The sequence below is a fragment of the Haemaphysalis longicornis genome, unplaced genomic scaffold (genome assembly GCF_048455015.1).
Source record: "Haemaphysalis longicornis isolate Haplotype H1 unplaced genomic scaffold, Haemaphysalis longicornis Haplotype H1 scaffold_10, whole genome shotgun sequence".
In the NCBI taxonomy this organism is placed as follows: Eukaryota; Metazoa; Arthropoda; class Arachnida; order Ixodida; family Ixodidae; genus Haemaphysalis; species Haemaphysalis longicornis.
The window spans coordinates 11327357-11347824 of NW_027526204.1; the positions used below are offsets into that span (position 1 = coordinate 11327357).

The 20468-nt window shown below is 46.2% G+C and overlaps 1 protein-coding gene across 7 annotated transcripts in view; it reads left to right on the plus strand.

Annotated features, from left to right (window-relative positions):
• The window catches only part of LOC144158171 (putative protein kinase C delta type homolog), a 493518-nt gene that overhangs the window by 395555 nt on the left and 77495 nt on the right, over nucleotides 1-20468 (plus strand). For all 7 annotated transcript variants that reach the window (XR_013319963.1, XM_077688850.1, XM_077688851.1 and 4 more), the window contains one exon: nucleotides 18969-19070. Coding sequence is in view for 6 of the 7 variants with exons in the window: in XM_077688850.1 (XP_077544976.1) it covers nucleotides 18969-19070 (102 nt within the window). In the remaining variant the exon portion in view is untranslated. The remainder of the gene's footprint in view (nucleotides 1-18968; nucleotides 19071-20468) is intronic.

Genomic DNA, 20468 nt, shown 5'->3' on the forward strand with positions numbered 1-20468 from the left:
GGGAGAAGCCTTTGCCCTGTAGTGGGCGTAGATAGGCTGGTGATGATGATGATGACGTGTACACTGAAATCTCAAAAGTATTTGTTTATACACCAACTTATGTACAGCTTACTTACGTAAGTTTGTGCATAAACAGCAGCGGGATTACACCAGTGACCAGTGTAACAAAGCCTTGAACACAATGTCCACGTTTTTGTCTAACCCGACTGACTGTCGCCACGGCATTTCCAGAACGCGTTAAAAGGGAACGGTCAGGCGCGAGAAAGCAGGTAGAGCTCTCATCGAAGGGTTGTTTCCTTCACGTACGTATAGTTTATTTATTTATTTATTTATTTATTTATTTATTTATTTATTTATTTATTTATTTATTTATTTATTTATTAGTAATACCCTCAGGGCCAGTGGCATTGTAGAGGGCAGTGGTTACATTCATAAGTACAACGAAAAAAAAGCAGCGAAAGAAGTACATATCAAAGAAAAATCTTATGCAAAATTAGGCAAAACAACAATAAAACAAACGCCGCAGGCAAGCATAACTGCACACAACAAAAAATGAATTACACAATTTCGACAAATGGCATTTTTGAAAAGCGCGTGATTTGCAATGGTTGGTGTAGGAGAGGGAAGGCGATTCCATTCCAACGGCGTACGGGGAATAAACGACTGAGAAAAAGCGGTCGTTCGTCTTGATGCTATACCGATTTTGTGAGCATGATCAAGGTGAGAAGAAACGTACAAAGTTCCAGAGCACAGAGCCTCTCTGGGCATTGGAACTCTATTTGGTACACTTTTCTTGTCAACTTTTCATGCCGTAAGAGAAGTGGACAAGCTATATTGTAGTCACAAGTAATTGGGAAAGTAATGAGTAATTTTCATGAAATGATTTATTGCATTTTTAAATTACCAACACTCAAAAGTAATCCATTACATTCCTCATTACAGCAAAATGTAATTTAATTACTGTTTTCAATTACTGTATTTTTATTGCTGCCAAGTGTGACGAGACAGAGGTATTAGGATTGGCCGTCTCCCCTTACCGGTACTCACGAAATTTTCTGGCGGCGAGGTTTTTGGATAGTCTACGTAAGGACACTTCTTTCTCACAGCTTTGAGAATAGCATCAGTGGTGGGTGCAGAAGTTACCGAAAGGTACTGCTATCCGTGAATACCAACCTCTCCTTCCGAACCTCCCCTCCCTAAACGAACGAAATGCCTGGAATTGCCGCTGTACTAAGCTTATGATTTTTCCGCTCACTTGTTCGTCATTCAGGGCTCTTCGAAGTTCACGGGCCATGATTTGATTTTTCTATGGAGGGAGATTGGGTCGCACTTTTAATGAACCCCTACCCGGCGAAATGAAGCCGGCACGCTGATTGTTTGCGTGCATGAAAGGGCAAGTATTTTCCACTAAACCCTACCCCGGCCAAGGAAAGGCACGTGGACTAATGAAGCAGGAAAAGGCGGCGTTGGTTCAAGCTTTACTCGAAGGCGGAAACGCCACTTCAAAATTATGATTACTATCTGCGATACTCACTCATGTCGCGCTGCAACACTTTGCATAAAAGCAGTGAGATAAATTCTTACAGTACTGCCTGATAGCGAAGTTGAAATGCTCGATTAAAAACGAGGGGAGTAACTCCGGGTAATTTCCATATATTTAAATGTCCCCGAAATAAAATCTGATGCGTTTTTATTTAATTTTGAAGGTGTTTTTATTTGTACTGTGCAGAAGGAGCGCACAGAAAATTCCGCATAATACTGTCATGGTATTTTTATCGAAATTTGTCTGTTGCTCAAGAGAAACAGACTAATTGAACTTGGTAATTTTTACGGAGACACAGATTTCCGGAAGAGACTCGGCTGACACAAGAATTATTCCTGCTTGCTCTTGGAAAGGACGATTTCCGGCAGCGGCAGCTTTTTTTTTTTTTTTTGTCGAGAAAGCGTGAGCACACAGTTTGAGAGCAACGATGAATGAGAGTAGTTTGAAATTGTAGGTAATCTTGTGCTGCCCTAATAAGGAAAACCCACAACTGCAACGCAAATTGTAAAGGTATACTAAATCGGTACTACTTTTTTTGGGGGGGGGGGGAAGGGAAAATACAATGTTAGAAGGTTCCTATTCTTTCCAAACACCAAAATCTAGTGCTGATGAAGAGCAGCGGGATTCCCAATTGGGTAGCAGAATCATGTACATAATATATGCGTGTTTTCTGTTCCCTTTTGGCATAAACCAAGTTGAAGACTAGCGTGTGTTTCTTTTCGTTCTTAATTCAGTTTTAAATTTGGCTAGAACTATAAGTGCATTACAGTGGGGGATAACAGATACTCATAATTGGACGTGTTCAAAACTTCTTTCTGTGGAAGCTCCTTTCATCCTAACCGAGTTACCTAAACCATCGTCGAACATGCTTGATTTACAACGGAACGTCGTGCTTGACAACAACTCAACCCTCTTGACGAGCCCTTCCAGGCTGCGTTGCATCACTTTGACCCTGCCGGCGTGCACTCGCTTAGCTTTTGCAAACGTCTCCAGATACAAAGCTTGTGTCTACGGGGCCGATTGAGTAGATGGCGAAATCAGCAGTTGGGCGGCAGGTTCCGGCTACGCTGTTCTGCCGACTTCAGGGGAAAGCTTCGTTCTCGTCTCTGGAGTCGCAAATCAAAAGATTGCCGTACTAATGCCAACACGTTGTACTCAGTGAATACCGTGCGATGTGGGCGTAGCACGTCTTCACTGCAGCAAAAAGGAAAGAGTAGCCTGATATATCAGGCCCACAGCTGTTGACAATCTTTCGTCTGCATCCAATAAAGAAAATACAGCTGTCTCTCGGCGTAATGGTGGCGCGTTGGTGTAAAATGTATGAAAGTTGTTTATGGCTCAACGGTGAAAGACCACTGTCATGGGGATGCAACAGTTGGGAAAGGTGCCTTTATGCTAACCTTTGCTTTTATGGGAAAGCAATCCGTATCGGCCTCCCTCCGGTAGCCACCGTCACAAGGTATAATATAATACGGCGCCTAGTAGGTAGCAGGTGTCGGTGTCATGTCGATCCAAGTCCGGTCTTGTCGGTGTCATGTTCATCCATGTGGCCCGGAAGGGCAATTGCCCTTCCGGGCCACATTTTTGGGAAAATGAGGACCACAAAGTGATAGGAACGTGTGCCATGACCCTAATGTTTTTTTTACTAACATATAGTATATAGAACTCTGGCGCTGGAATCGGATGACGGAGGTGTTCCTCTCCAATTTCGTTTGACTTTAAACATGGATGGCTACTTTCTGGCTTTAAAGCCGAAATCCACAGAAAAGGCTAACATTTTTTGTTCGTCTTGAAAGAAGTTTCTAAAAACTTCCTGAAAAATAAATCTTTTGAAGCTCCACTTTTTGCTCAAAACATGTTTCAATAATCTGTAAACAATGGTATTGCTTGTTTTGCTTGTTTGTTTTTTGCCTCTGCAGACAACTTCTGAGCGCGTGCCTGAGGCATACCAAGTCACGATGGAGCACTTCTTTGCTGTGAATGACGGCACGGCCGCTGAACCGCCGCTAGCCAAGACACTAGCGCCTGATTTCCCTCTAGTTTGTATCGGCATGAAACCGTACGGTCATGGCAGGCGCCGATCATGACCAGCTTACTAGGAGGAAGCGCAGAGTTCCTCATTATTGGCCCTTCTCCATCGGGTCATTTTTCCCTGTACCGCTTTCCTGGTTTTCATACCCCAACAAAGCTTCTTCCGTTAGGCTAGCACGTATAATGATATCTTCCTGGGTCGAGTGACGAATTTTTTTTTCAAAGCAACGCTTAATATGCCTAAGCAAAAGGAAAACTGGCTGTCCTGAGTGCCCAGAAAATTCGTCCGGCACAAGCAAATAAATTACACCATCTTCCCATAGAGGAACCGTGAGTAGGATGCGAAGCAGCATGGGGATTCACTCAATTTCCCATTTCTGGGTGCCCTTGGTTGAGGGCTGTTGATTTAATCCGAACTCATCCTACAATACCGGAGCAGAACCGGCTCAGGCGGTGCCTCGGAGCAGACTGAACGCCGCGCAGCGCATGCACCTGCTTTTATACAGCTGGGGAGAGCAGATTGGAGAGGCGTGCATGCGCAGTGTTATGCAGCTGGAGGAGAGGAGAATGGAGGAGAGACGCGCATGCGCAGTGGAGTGCGGACGGCGCACGCGGGACATAGCCCCGACCATGAGACGCTTCGCATCTAAAAATCCCCATGTTCGAAAGGAGTTAGAAATAAGGGGCCGCAGATTGGCAGGGTTTAACGCAGAGGACCGTGCGTGGATCACACCTCAAGCCATAACAGAGTGCGGTTTGGGCAGAGCAGCGCCAACCGTCCGCTCGTTACCTCAAAATGGGTATCACGCGTCATACGTAGACCACCGGCCCCACGTCACAGCTCTGCTGGTTAACAATCTGTACTGAGTGCAGAGGCGCAGTTTTTTAACCCAGTTACAAAACCCACGACATTTTTGCAGCAGGGCTGCTTATATCTAACTTCTCTCCAACCCCTCCCCCCAAACGTTTTAACCAGGTAAATCTGCTTTACTCGGCACTGCTTTCTGCTTCTCCTTGCCACCGCCGACGCCCCTTTCATAATTAGTTGCGCTATCAGTTTATAACAGAACTAGCGCAGTTATCAGCAGTTGCACTTTTAAAGAGACCGTTAAACACTTCATCTGAATTTGTATGTCTTCAATCCTGTCAGAACGTAGTGACAAACACACACGGAGACTCAGTACGTACAATAAGGGGTCACAAAGTACCTGAGGCAAAATTTACTGCTGTACTGATGGGTAATCAGATAACTCAGAAAATTGCGCAAAAATGTGTTCTTTTTTCCCGGTCCTGGCCTTCTTCGAGCTCTGGAATGAATTACGTCCTTACAACGGTGTACCGGCTATTGGCTCGCTTTCTTTCAGTCGCATCAATGGACGCATTCGCTAGCCACTTTAAAAAAATGCCACAAAAGCAAAGCACAACGATAGGCGCATCTGGTGCGGAGAGCAATTAACGCACTGCCACTACGGGCTGGCGATAACTATATTTTCCGCAGTGTCTGTGCACGCGAAGAAAAGAGTAAAATCATTTATCGGCAGTGTTGCAGAGCCTCTTTAACTGGATATGGGACGGATGGATGTTGTACACTCGTAAGAACAAGAGCGCCAATTGAATAATCATCGGCGCGCACAAAAGCGCGAATGGGCAAGGAAACAACGTAAAGCCACTGAAGCAGAGCGTGCAGCTTCCACCGTTGTCCCCTCAAGTTCTACCTCGCCAATTAGCTCTGCATCATAAAGAGAATTTATTAAATCTAGTATTACCTAGGACCCGCTGCAGTTTGGTATTGCACCGGTCGGCAGAAAACGGCGTTTCCGCAATGCGCTACTGACGAAAGATGGGAAGTGATTAGCATACAAGCTGGCAAGAGAAACGTGCTCGCTTGGAACACTGACTGAAGCCTAATTCCCGTTAATCCTGAAGGGTTTCAGAAGGACGTTTTTGGCCGTGTTGCGCGTCTAAGCACCCGGTTTGCCGGCTGATGTGTGGGAATGGGTGTGAGGGGTGGTTGGAGGGTGTTTGGAAATATTTACGCCCTCAGCGATGACTATAGAGACCGGAACTTTAGGCAAAATGCTATATTTTTCCCTTGTGTCCAGAACCAAATTAACATATAAACGCGACAAAGAAAGGGGGAGCATTTTAAGCTACAATTTGCTGTGCCTCTAGTGCCTATTCTGGCTATACGAGCTTTTTAGCGCCTATTTCGACTACAGAGGCTTATATGCATGAGATTTTTATGACTAAACATACCTTTTTTTGCGTTATATATGCCCTTTTCTTTCCGTTTGTCGAGTCGATAATCTTCCAGGGCTGTTTTCGATTCACAAGAACGAACTTGGTGTTTGTTGCACGCCGTTGGCGAAAAAAACGCGCGAGCCGTGCAGAACAGGCCAAGAAACGCGAACCATGCTCGAGCCGCTGCCACCTCGAGCTCGCCACGTCGCCCTAGCCACCACAGACCCGTACGCAGTGACACAGCAGCCAACCTCACCGACGTCATTCCTGTCCACACGAGCTGCTTTGTTCTATGTCCCTCTGACGCGCTGTGTCCTCGGACCAACGGCGAAAACTTTTGCCGATGTTCCCTATCCATTGTCAGCGCTTAAAGAATCGGCCGCGAATCTGCTCCTGTCGTTGCAAATGTCGACAAAAGACGATAGATAGTCTTTGTCGACTTTTGCCAAGTAAGTGCCTCCTCTTGCCTTCCCGCTCACCTCTCATTTTGTTTCTCATGCGTCGCGCTCCTCCCAAGGTAAAGACGCCAAATGTTTGCTTAAATCATTTTAAATTTACCGCGTTCCACTGCTCCAGGCCGGGTGCCTCGATGCCAACGCTGCCGTACGGCGAAGACGCGCGTGAATCGAGGCGTCCTACTTCAACGTTTATATACCCGCGTTTCCCTACTCCACGTGCGTTGCAAGAAGAACGTGGAACCTATCTAGTGGAACCTTTCTTAACTGTTGCCCGTTGATTTCTTAAAGTGGCGCCAGAAGCTATAGTGGTGCGAGTGAATTTTTTTTCTGCAGTTGATGAAGTATTTAATTTTGCAAAAATGAAGCATGTATGATTTTTTTATAGAGGAACACTGCAAATTTCACTTCTGTATTAATCTGTTGTCTTATATTTGTGTAATGTCTTGTTGTTCTTCAAGAATATTGACAAGTATGAATATTACACCGGGCTTAGATGGGTAGATTTAGCTGTGACTATATAAGACTATCGCGCAGGCATTGTTTTACTTTGGCCGGGTGGTTGAATGGAGTCACAGACAGACAGACGGACAGACAGACAGACAGACAGACAGACAGCCAGACAGACAGACATACAGACAGACCAAAATTTCTGAGTTTAAGTAGCCCAAGAACGACTATCGTCTTTTAAAACAAGCAAATTGAACGGTTCACAGCCGCGCACATGCCACTCAACGTCAAAGACGCCTCCTAGGGGAAAACCACACGCAAATCTTACGCACCAAAGTTTTGAGGTGACGCCACGAATGCGTGCATAGTCATCCGTCGATTACGAGTACATCAGCGGCCGGAAAGATGCAACGTGTGTAGGAAGAACGAACGAACGAGAAATGGATGTTATAGGAACGACTATCTCGGCACTTTTCAATTGTTCTAGGCGTGACCACTGACATATGCCGTGCCGGGTAATCTTCAAGGCATTTGGAAACCTAGCAATAACATGTGCAGCTTTCCCGCTCACGGCAGTCCTTTCAACAGCGATTACTCCGTAGTTCTTCAGCGAAATGTAAAGTTAATTTGCGCAGCTAACATTGGGGGAGAAAACTTGCTTTGTGCGCAGTTTCAAGTCTCGCACATTGCGCGACTAGGTTCCTGAGCCATGGAAACTCTCCCATAGAAGTGCATGGGGAGTAAGATTCGACATATAATTGCGCACAAAATATTCAGAATCCTGGAATGTTCTTTTAGTATTTTGATGTTCACATTGACTCCTTGCTTTATGCCAAATATCACTTTCGTGAAGTGGTTTTGCTAGGTTCCTGAGAGGTCGGAAGTTTGAGCGAGAAAGCTGGGTATGAGGGAATTAGATGCAGAGAAACTTGCGCGATGTCTAATATTGATAGTTGGTATGTAGTACAGTAAAAACTTGTTAATTCGAACTCGAGGGGGACCATAAAATTGTTCGAATTAAGCGCAGTTCGAATTAGCGGGAAGAACACAAAGAAGCCACATCTCGTCATCGTGAATTAGTCGTCACTACACGTTTGTGCCAGGTCATTTAGCGAATAATACATGATGATGATGATGATGTTTACAGTTTAATGGCGCAAGGCCGACTAAGGGCAAAGAGCGCCAAACAAAAGTGATTACATGAAAGTGACATGGAAGTAAAAGAACACTTTAGTAAAAATAAACAAAGTAAAACACAACGTAATGAAGATGGCTGGTGTAAAGGGCCAGGTTGTCAACAAGCATGATAAGAAATGAGATGTAAAAATTTTACGTCGGTGAGAAACTCGAAAACGCGTTTGATTGAGAACAGGGCTTCGTCTCCTAAGAAGAGTGACGGGTGTGGTGGAATATGTCGTGTGTGTAGTTGAGGGAAGTGTTTGCGTCGTGTAGTGTCGAGTGCCTTACATTGTATGAGGATGTGCATCACGGATAGGGCCTCTCCGCACATACTGCACATAGGTCTTGGAGACCCAGTGAGAAGGTGCGAGTGTGTTGCATGAGTATGCCCTATCCGTAATCTGGCCAAGGCGACTTCAGTGTATCTATTGCGTGTGTCGGTGGTGTATGGTCCCAAGTGTGGTTTTATTACGTGTAACTTGTTGTCTGTTTGTTCACTCCAGTGTGTTTGCCATGTTTTTCGAAGTTGTTGTCTGATGTGTGGTTTCACGTCGGTGTAGGGTAATGTGGTTATGTCTACTGTATTCGAGAGTGTAGCAGCAGCAGCCATTCTGTCCGCTGCTTCGTTCCCGGCTATACCACTGTGGCCAGGGACCCAGCAAAGAACCAGTTCAAATTTGCGTACATACACCGACATAATACCCTTGACTATTAGATTTACCACGTGATTTTTTGAAGACGTTGATGACGACAACGCCCGCACGACACTGAGGGAGTCTGTATATATAATGGATTGTGGGATGTGACTTTGAAGGATATGATTAACAACAAGAAGTACACCATTAGCCTCTGCCGTAAAGATACTCGTATTACTGTTAAGAGTTCTAGTGACATTAAGGCCGGGCCCATGCGCCGTGCAGGACACAGAGGTGGCAGTTTTAGAGGCGTCCGTATAAAATTCAGAAAATTGATACTTCTGCTGCAAATACAAGAAGTGCTGCAGAATTGCACATGTGGGAGCTCGGTTTTTATCTACATGTGTGAAGGATGTGTCGCATGATACAGGGCAGAGATGCCATGGTGCTATAAAATCTGTTTGAGAACTTTGTATGGTGTCTAAAAAGGAGACAGAAAGCTCTGACGCTTCCTCTCTAACTCTGTAGGAGAAGGGCGCAGAGAACGATGGTCGGTTTAGGAGTAGTGCAGTCTGAGACGTATCATAAAAAGCCGATTTAAAAGGATGGTGTGGCATAGATGAAATTTTAAAAGCAAAAAGAAGATCTGTGTATGCTCGCTGACGTTGTAGGTTCCACTTATTACACTCCACATAGAGGCTTTCGACCGGGCTAGTCCGGAAGGCGCCACATGCCAACCGGAGCCCCAGATGAAGCACTGGGTCCAGCATTTTGAGGGATGTCTTACTTGCTGACCCATAAACAACGCTTCCATAGTCTAATCGTGAACCTATCAGGCTGGTAAAAACACGTAAAAGAAGTTGTTTGTCAGCCCCATATGAAGAGTGGCAGAGAACCTTGAGTATATTCATGGCCTTTAAGCATTTATGTTTAAGTTCTTTTATGTGTGGAATGAACGAGAGCTTTTCGTCAAGGACTACACCTAAAAACTTGTGTTCATTTCTGACTGGAATTGAGACACCATTGAGTTTGATGTCTGGATCCGGCCGAATGCCGCGCCTTTTCGAAAACAAAACACAAGTACACTTCACTGGATTAAATTTAAAACCGTTGCTATCTGCCCAGCCAGCTAGCTTGTTAACACCAAGCTGGACTTGGCGCTCGCAGATAGACAGGTTACAAGACTTAAAGGATAATTGCACGTCGTCTACATATATTGAGCAGGAAATGGTTGGTGGCAGAGCCTTCCGAAGAGAGTTCATTTTTACAATAAACAACGTGCAACTCAAAACTCCACCTTGCGGAACACCGTTTTCCTGCACATGAACTCTAGAGAGTGCAGTTCCAACTCGCACGCGAAACGTTCTTTCAGAGAGGTAACTGGCAAGCGTGTTCCACATGTTACCCGACATACCAAAGCACTTCAAATCGCTGAGGATGCCGTACCGCCAAGCAGTGTCGTACGCCTTTTCAAGATCAAAGAATACTGTCATACAGTACTGCTTATGCAGGAAAGCATCTTTAATATACGACTCTAACGCAACGAGTTGATCATTCGTAGATCGCCCCGCCCTAAAGCCCGCCTGGCAGCTCTCGAGAAGACCGTTGTACTCTAAGAAGTACACGAGTCTCCTGTTTATCATCTTCTCGAGGAGCTTGCACAGGCAGCTTGTCAGGGCAATGGGGCGATAACTGGCTGGAGAGGAAGGGTCCTTTCCTTCCTTCAGGAAAGCCACTACTATAGCCTCCCTCCAAGAGCGAGGAATGTGCCCCGAAAGCCATATGTTGTTGTATAGATGTAGGAGTGTTTCAAGAGTGTCTGGGTGTAGGTGTTGTATCATGGTGTATGTGATTTTGTCTGCACCTGGAGCTGAAGGCTTACATGTGCTCAGAGCAACCTTCAGCTCATGAATTGAAAAAGGAGAATTGTAAGAAGTGTGCGACTTGTTGTTATCACGCAGGGACTTCTTTTCTACAGATGTTTTGTGTTTCATGAAAGTGGTTGTGTAGTGTGCTGAACTGGACACGTGTTCGAAGTGTTGTGCAAGTGTGTTAGCCTGGTCTTCCAGTGTGTCCCCTGTTGTACTAACCAGGGGCAGGCTGTGTGTCTGTTGTCCTTTTAGTTTTCGTATTCGTGTCCAGACTTTATGTGTGTCAGTGTACGAGTTGATGGAAGTGAGGAAGGTGCGCCAACTCTCCCTTTTCGCCTCACGACGCACTCGCTTTCCAAAAGCCTTTGCCCGTTTAAAAGAAATGATGTTATCTGACGTGGGGTACCGGCGAAGGACACCCCACGCCTTGTTCTGGGCCTCTCGCGCCCGCCTGGAGTCCTCGTTCCACCAGGGCCTCCTTGGGCTGCGGGACCCACTGGAGGCCTGGGGAATGGACTTTTCGGCGGCGTCGAGGATGTGCGCCGTGACGAGTTGGGCGGCTTCCTCAACGTGTAGGTGTTTTATGGTTGTGTGGTGTAGTTTAGATGTTTCTGTGAATGTACTCCAGTTTGCTTTGGATTCATTAAACCTGTTATGGGAAGATGGACTGCTCGGGCCTATACCTATATACGTTAATGAAGTGGGGAAATGATCACTACCATATGGGTCCGTGCCCACACCCCACTCAAGACATGGAAAGAGAACTGCGGAACCAATAGCCAAGTCAAGATGAGAGTATGTATTGTGTCCTAAGTTATGATATGTAGGCTGTTTTTTGTTGAAAAGGCATGCTCCGGAGGATGTAAGAAACTTCTCCAACAGGCGACCTCGGGCATCCGTTCTGGAGGAGCCCCAAAGAGAGTTGTGTGCATTAAGGTCGCCTGTTAGGATGTACGGTTCGGGCAGCTGGTCGACCAGCGCCTCGAAGTCAGAGCTCAAAAGTGTGACATCAGGAGGAATGTATATGGAGCATACCGTTATCAACCTATTAAAAATTATTGTGCGTATTGCTACAGCCTCAAGGACGGTGTTGAGAGCGACAGGATGGCATGCTAGGGATTGCCGGGCTATTATGGCTACACCGCCCGAAGAGTGTGTGCAGCCATCCCTGTCCTTTCTGAAGACCATGTACCTATTTAAGAAATGTGTGTGCTTGGAATTCAAATGCGTCTCCTGAAGACACATCACACTTGGCTGATTAGCATGCAGTATTTCGTATACATCGTCAAGATTTTTAAGAAGGCCTCTACAGTTCCATTGAATTATGTTTTCTCTTCCCATTATTTAGTGTGAGAGCTACTGGAGTGTGTGTGTTTGTTTATGTGTCGTCTTTCGGGGCTGTGACTCTCACCTTTTTTGGCTTGTCAGGAGGCTTTGGCGTCGGGACGCGTTCCTTGCGCTGCGTTGCAGGCAGGAACGGCCCGACATCCATCTCGTCGTCGGATGTCCGAGGGGTGCCCGACGGACCGGGCCCCCTGGACTTGGCCCCCCCTCGGGAGCCCTTTGTTTGAGCCGCCACCGCCGAGGGCGTCCGGGGCGCCAGAGGTGGCACAGGCGGTGCGGTGGCGGTGGGAACCGGTGCGGGGCCCGTGGTGTCCATCACCTCTGTACCCTCCAACGCACTGGAGGGCGGGGAGACAGAGGCGGGAGCGGCACCGGTCCCGACGGAAGAGGTTGCCACCACAACCGCTGCTGCCTCAGCAAGCGGCGTGGTGGCGGGTTGGGCTGCCAGAGGCAACCCAGGGGGGGGCGGGCGAGGGACCAGGTCAGACTCGCTGAACTGGGTCCCTGTGGAAACGAGACGCCGCTCCGCCCCCCGGCGAGCCGCGTCGGCGTACCTCCCCAGGGGGAAAGAGGCGAACCTCTTTCGCGCCTCTGGGAAGGTGATGTTTTCAGTGACTTTGATGTTGATGATTTTCTTTTCGAGTTGAAATTTTTTCGCACTTGCGGGAGTATGCCGCATGCGGCCCCCCGCAGTTTACACAAGTGAGAGTTTCGGATGAGCAGTTCTCGCTCGGATGATCGTGCGCCGCGCACTTTGCACACGTCGTTCGGCCACGGCAAGAGTTCGTACCATGCCCGAACCGCTGGCACTTAAAACAGCGCCGCGGGTTCGGGATGTACGGACGGATGGAGCAACGGATAAAACCTGCATTTATGTATTGTGGAAGAATTGCGCGGTCGAAAGTCAAGATAATGTGTTTGGTGGGAATCTCCTTGTCGTCTCTGCGGATGGTGATGCGTCTCACGGCAGTGACGCCCTGATCCTTCAAGCCGGCAAGGAGATCCGCATCGGTTTCGTTCAGGTCTGTCTCGGATATCACACCCTGCGAGCTGTTGAGGCTCCGATGGGGTGTGACCCGGATGTCAAGATCAGCCAGTCTAGTCTGAGCTAGAAGCTTTGCAGCCTGCTGCTTGTCATTTATTTCAATTAAAAGTTCACCAGACCTTTGTTTTTTGCATTTATACGATTTTCCTACTATGGCTTCAAGATACTTGGCGATCAAGAAGACTGACTGAGATGCAAGAGGGTGGGTTGGATTGAGGGATTCCATCACAAGAAATCGAGAAAAACGGTCCGGTTCAGGAAAGGTTAACGACGGCAACGGAGGAAAGGATACTTCGGTGCGGCCCCTTTTCAGGGACCGATCACGGTTGGGGGGGGTTTTAGACAATACCATAAAGCATAGTATAAAAGCAGGGAGACGGGGGTACTTTCTTCCACAACCTTACCCTGATAGCTGAGGAGGTCCCGGAGCTCCCTGCCTGGTAAACAGACAGGAAGCCCATCCGCCGGAGCTTGACCTGGGCTCCGACGGCCACCGTTAGAGGTTTCTACCCTTCACCTTAAAAACACATCACCACGGTTGGATCCAGCTTATGTTTGGGGGCTCGGGGTCCGCGGTATCGCCAGTACCGTCACCAAGATTGCTCAAGGTGCCCCGTGCGGGTGCGAATAATACATAGTAAATAAAAATGGCATGCGCCCGAACACTGGCGCCGGTGGCGCGGCATCTTCTGTAGACGCGAAATAAGCCGTTCAGGAGCGTAGCGCGCGCGCCACGCTGTTGTTTTTCTGTTTCGCAGTTTCGCATCTCTAGCAAATTTGGTTTGGTTTGGATTTGCAACACATTGTACTCAATCTGGGCTGACGTTTTTCACCAGGAGCGATGGAAACCAGGGGATCATAGTTTAAATTAACCGTTTTGGATGCCGACGCGTTCGAATTATCGGGAGTTTTCCCTCATCGAAATATACAGGGCTGTGCGAGACCGGGGTGTGAGTTCGAAGTAAACGGAAGTTCGAATTACCCGAGTTCGAATTAACGACCTTTTACTGTATATAGTTACTGAATCGTGCTATCCCGCAGCTTCGCTAGTCATCTGCTTCTGCAGTACAGGTCAGTAACTTGTACGGATTTATTGACTTCCCTGTACTGTCCATGGGGTCCATCGGTGTTGTTAAGGGCTGAGGAGGCCGTTCTGCTGTAAGATCGTTCTTGGAGGCCCAATTGTGTCTTCAAGAAGCAGTTACCGATTGTGCCTCTTCCACCAGATCCCGTTGTTGTCCCTTAAAACATTCGGCTAAGGGCGGAGAACTGCTACAAAACACGCGCTAGCTTTGCAGTCGGGGAAAATATCGCAGCCCAAATTATTAAGGGCAAAGCTCCTTAGCCCTTTGATGCCCAAAACTTTATTATTTTGCTTAAGCGTGTGAGAAGTTTTTTATTATCTAAAAAGGACTTCCGAAATCGCACATAGGAAGTCAGAAAAAAAATTGTTTATTAGGACGGACGCTAGGACACGCTTGGCACCGGGAAATACTGGGTACTGGCATCACATGTGTAAGTTGAAGAAGAGAGCTACTTTGATCACCATGATTTGTGGTTCAAGTGAAGACAGCATCATAAAGTTTGTATTGCTGTCATTTGTAATAACAACGAAATTGCACAATTTCGGTTACCTGTCCCTAGCCCATTGAGCTACCCGGGATAGATGCGAGTTGACACGCGTGAACAATATTTTCTTAGTGCACGGAAGTGCGTGCTACCCCCTCCAATTTTTGAAGGTCCGGGATCCTTTGCCTGCCCATCGACAATGATAAATGTCGAAAAAACCACAAATTGCAAGAAAAAATATATTGATTGAGTATTTGCTCCTGAGCAACACTGGGCCTCAAAAGGTGATGGGCTGGGGCTGCTGGTGTCTCCTGTCGTCGTCGCAATTGTGGCCTCATGTAGTCACGGTCATAGCACCGGGAAACTCGTTTACGCCTCGCGCTAGAACGTAACGCGTACTAAAAAAACACCGGGACACTCGTCTACGCCTCGCGCTAGGGAGCTTCGTGCTTCAGAGACGAGAGACTTTTACAGCTGTATACCTGTACCCCCAACAGTTTCATCTCCGTTGGCAGACATTCCAAGGCCCCACGAATACACTTATGCACTGCATGCTTCGCCCCACCTCAGGTTTCACGTTAGTGCAGATGGCCCGGGATTTTTACACCACGCGGCATTTGAGCGTGACCTGGCACATTCGTGTGCTCATTTCACATTCTTAGCAGAAAGCAACTGCGCAGCTTGGGCGCCACTCCGACTAAGAATGCTGAGCTCATTTCGAAGGTACAGGACAGATCCGCCACCATCCCCGAAGGATGCCTGGTCGAGCCATTCCTGTCTGGCTTTCTATTATTGTGTCTGACATAACATTTCTGGGTTCCCTGTGCTAAACGAACTGCTGAAGGTTCTGATCAGCAAACATGAAATCAGGTGAAATCAGGTCATGGAACGTCCTGAAGTACAAGCACGCTACCCCAATTTCAGTGAACGTTATTGTTTTTTCACACAAAATTATCGACTTTGAAAACACCGTTTCAAGCAGTAAATTATTGATGTGGGTTTGGTTTGTCATGTATTTTAAGACTTTCTTTCGTTGTCGAATCATCCTCAAATTCGCGTAAATGTTTTAAAATAGCAATTCTCGTGTGGTCTATTTTTAAGAACAAAAGGAAACCATTTTTCGACAGCACAAGACTTATTCGCTGTTTTTTACCGCAAGTTCAAATTTTGTCGCAAAATACCCTGCTGAAGTAAATACGAATTGAGCCTGCATGTACCTAAACGATAGCATTTAGTGCCTATATTTGCCGGAATGGCACTTTTCAGTGCCTCTTATATAGGTGCCTAAAACCTGGACTTTTTGTGCCTAAAGTTCCGGTATCTAGCGATGACACGCCCGCGGTGCTTGTGTGAGATTTAATGGTTTAGGTCTCACGCGACCTGGCTGCTGTCCCGTGTTGTCGAGCAGTTCGGGTTGGTGTGTTACGCGGACTTTAAGATGCCTACGACACGGAAAGGAAGCTGACAGCCCAATGTTTCTGACATACAGTAAAATTGTAGTCCTTCCAAGTTTTATTCAGCTAATTGGCTAGGAAGTATGCTCAATCGGTTATTACAAACACACGTGTTTTCCCTTGTGCACTCCTCAGAGTGCACTCAGCTTTGCGGGTCATCCTGCACAGAGTGGAAGGGCGCTGAATGTTTTTTTGTATTTTCAGGTGTACCGATGGAAGCGCCCTATGCGCGAACCATAATCAGTACCAAGTTAAACAGAAATTCACAGAACAAAAATCAATATCGCTTCTATATACTACAGGAAGAAATTTACCATCCGTTCTGAAAGAATGTTGAGACAAGTACGAAAGCTAACGGTGCGTCCAACCGTCGCTGAAAGTGACTCCAGTCGATCGCGAAACCGTCAAAGGCCGAAATCCCAAACGATAAACGAAATCATGCGTCGATTACTTAGTAAACGCATCTACGAGCCATCTCAATGTATACCGATACGTGGTTCAGGAGATAAAAGTACGCTACTGTACCACTCCCTCGTGACAGATGCGTGTATTGCCTTATCTACAACCATTTTTTTGTGATTTTCATGTAATGTTTCTGACGCCGTGAAAGCCCAGTTTCATGCACGCGCCGTGTGTTCAAAGATCTTATCAGAGTTTTTCGGTCGACCAGCCCGTCTATGCGGAATTGCATTAGTTTTCTTGGCAGGACGCCATCGGGTCCATTTAGAAAGCTCTCCCTTTCATATTTGTTAAAACTAATGCATAAGATGTTTCAATTCGCGTGCTGCCTAAACTTTAAACCCTCCACTATAGCACTTGGCAGCCTATGCATGTTCCGGTCAGTGGCAAACGTATTCTTGACGAGGTACACACGCTCTGCAGGCGGTCCTATGGGGTAACTGAGTCCTTCCAGGAAGGAAACATCTGTCACTTCTTGGCAGATAAAACATCAGTATTGTCGTTGGCATATTCCCAGCTTTTCTCGGCAGTTCATCTACATCAAGACACTTTCCTTTGGAACAGGCTACCCAGAATCGTAGCGCAACAGCGCTTTACAAATGAGTCTCTGTTATTACCTGCCCAAGCCTCTGAGTTTCACTACCTAACCGAGACTGTTCCCGCGGACACTAGATCTTGAGGAAGTGTATCCTCATAGCGATTTTTTTTTTTTTTTGGGGGGGGGGGGGCTTTTGCGGCGGCGTTTAGCTTGGACGTAACTGTTTTAGCCAGTTACTCTTGCAGTACGCTGAACAAGATGTGATTACATGCGTAGTTAAGAAGACAGATCGAGAAGGACGGGCCGAAAGGAACTCGAGTGAAGAATTTCGCTGCACTAGTTCAAGAATAGATGAAAGTGCTGGATTGTATGTAAACTAATTCATGAACTATGCTTTCATAGTTTTTATCAATGTTTTAGTCACTGAATGGAAAAAAAGTTGGAACGGTACTGCGGAACGCACTCTGCTATTAAACGCATAAGCTAACTATATACCCTAGTATGACGTAAAATTGTGTGTAGAGCGACTAAGGGTGCTACTGATGATTAAACAGCACACATTTTTTTGGACAAGGACAAAGCAGAAAAGTGCACAACGCGAGTTCTTGTGCTGTGTACCCACCTGCCTTGCCTTTGTCTAAAAAAATGTGCGTGTGCAGTTCAATCATCATTGCACAGCCCCAACGTGTCCAAAATGGTGCATTATTAAAAGTGACACCTTGAGTTATTGCGATTGCCGCGGGGTATTGTACCTGAGAAAGTCAGAACGCCTTATTTTAATCAACATGATGTGATATTTGGCCTCATTTAGTGTTTAAGTGGATGCGAACGTTTTGTTTAACCAGTCCTTGTCATTCAGGGGATGCGCCGACCTTCAAGCCCCAGAGGATTAGAAAACTGGGGACTTTCATGATTCAGTGGGATTACCATTGATTACGTTTTTTATACTTCCTTAATTAGGTTTATTTTATTTTGGCCCACAGCGAAATAACAATCCTTGAGTTATTATTAATCATTGTTCTTTTGGCGTACGTGCGTATTTTAGATGTCAGTGGCCGTAGCAGTGATCAACATCTCACGGCAAAGATTTCAACAGAGAACAAATACACCGACCAAAAAATTTATTTCGTAAAATAAAAGACGTTTCGGCTCTCACACGGGAGCCTTGTATTCCCCGTTGTATCATAACCCACCCCGACCAGATTTCGTCCAACCATAGATTTCATCTCATGGCAAAGCGTATTTTACGCAGAAAGCCTTTGGAAGGAAAGCTGTTGATCTAAAATTGTCTGCGCTATATTTCTGGGAGTGTTAAAAGATTACGCGATTTAGGCAGACCGAGGGAGGGGGAGGAAATACAGATAGGTAATTGTTTATTGAACGTATAAGACAAAAACAAGAGACCTAACTTTCAGCCTGACCACATTCTTGTCAGACGCAGTCTTCTGCAATATTTTGGAACGGCCTGGAAGGTCATAAGACGGGAGGATTCTTGTAGGGCGATGTTTTGTTTTAGGGGAAAAGCACCTTAAGACCGAGGCATGTCCGGTGTAAGGCGTCCGTGCTCACGGCACAGCTCCGTGTAAACCGAAACATCTGTGCACGAAAAGTTCATAAAGGTTAACAGAACAAAGTAACAGGTTCACAAAGGTTAGACAGAGAGAGAGAGAGAGAGAGAGAGATGCACAGCACCGTGTACATAGAAACATCTGTGAAAGGTTAACAAGATCAAAAAAAAAAAAAGGGTTCACCAAAGATTACAGAGAGGGAGAGAGAGAGAGAGAGAGAGAGAGAGAGAGAGAGAGAGAGAGAGAGAGAGATCCGGAGAGCCGTGGTGCGCATGCGCGAGGAGCACTGATTTGAATAGGAGTGGATTAGATTTGGATTGGATTGTATTGGATTGAAATTAATTGGATAAGATTAACTTGAATTTTATTGGATTGCATTGTGTTGAAAATCGTTTTAGCAGCAGTAAGCACTCACGGGTGATTTACGGTAAGAACGATCCCCAGTGCTTCAGCCACTCGTCATGATTCACTTCGTGGAGATGCGTGAATTTTTTTGATAATCGCGACTGGTACCTTGTTTGCCGTCGGCTTTGCATGACTTTTGAAGAACACCTGTTTTCAACATCCACCCCTCGTTTTTCCGCAGAATGCAAGGTCAACTGCCACAAGAAATGCGAGAAGCACATGGCCAACCTGTGCGGTGTCAACCAGAAGCTGCTCTCAGAGGTGCTCGCCACAGTCAAGAAAGGTGCGTCGCCATCCTTCTTCCTCTGCGGAGGCATTACTGCGAGCTTTGTCTCCCGATGCGTTCCAAATTCAGTGGAGTTTTCAAGCGTGTAAGAGGAACCTTTCTGAGATTCAAACGGTTTCAGTTCAGAGATACGAGGGACAGTAACATACTGTTTCGAACTACTGTTTCGAACTATTGTTTGGAACTACTGGGTCCTTTGCAAGCATTAGAAGCCAGTTTACGTTAAAACATTGTGAAACCGGGCCCGGCTGGAGAGCACCTATATCACTTACAAAGCGGTGTTTCAGATGAACCGCCTGCAGCGATGTTAGTCTCATTGCCTGGTGGGTTTGGCGTGATTACTTTTGAATCAAGAATAACGGCGTAGGCGTTCCAACATAACAGTGCAAAAAACGAGACAGAGAAGGGAGCGACGTTTACAAGCGCTGCTTATTTCATCAAAAGGAGTGGAATATGCTTTTCTGCGCTGTTACGTTCTGACATGTACAAACTTGCCCATATAGAGACATATTGGTATAAATGAGGTCGTTCTAGAAATATGTTGCGGTAGGTTATTCCGGAATGTCAATAGGGAATGTGTGAGAGCTTGACCTCTCAAATATTTAACGCGCGGGCACCGCCAAAGGAAAGGTCAAAATGAAGCGTACCGCAACTGTTTTCGAATTGTATTCGACAAGTAATTCTTGAAGGGAACAAGAAACTTCACGCTTTGGTGCAGGTGTTCCGCTTATTGGTTTGTAGTGTAGTTTGTAGTTTACTCATAGAGTAAAGCAATACGTGTTTCTTCTCTAAAACCCCTTTTCAATTATATGTCATTACACATAACACATTTTCACCACGTTTCAAAGTCTGTAATGGTGCATGCGTTGGATGTATTGCGCCTATTCGCATGGTGTAGTGTTCCATTGCTATTACTTTTCATTGCTCCCTTGCGTCTTTTACAGATCCTTATTAATGGTTTTGTTGTTTCATTTCATCGTGCACTTCATCGTGAACTGCTGCGGTTAGCGAGTAGCATCAAATAATTGCAGCCCAGTCATGCGATTTTCCAGCACACCTTTGCCTCGGTGCGCAGAAGCGTAATGAAAAGCCGCGTTCATTTCTACGGCTTTTTAAAAACAAAGTGCTTGTGAGCATTTCCTTTCTAAAAAAAAAATATTAGGGAAGCAAAAGCATTGGGACAGGAAAACCGCATTACATAGTCACAAATTTTTTACCGGAGTTTTCGGCAAGAATCAATAAATCAATCACGGCTGCATAATTCAACGCCAGCTTTTGAAACGAATTTCCAACGCCTGACCAGACGCGTCAAGAATTTAAGATTAGTGTGGGTAGCGTGGCTGGGTCACTTGGAAGACTATTTGTGCCGTTGGTATGTTAGTAGCCTCCACACTC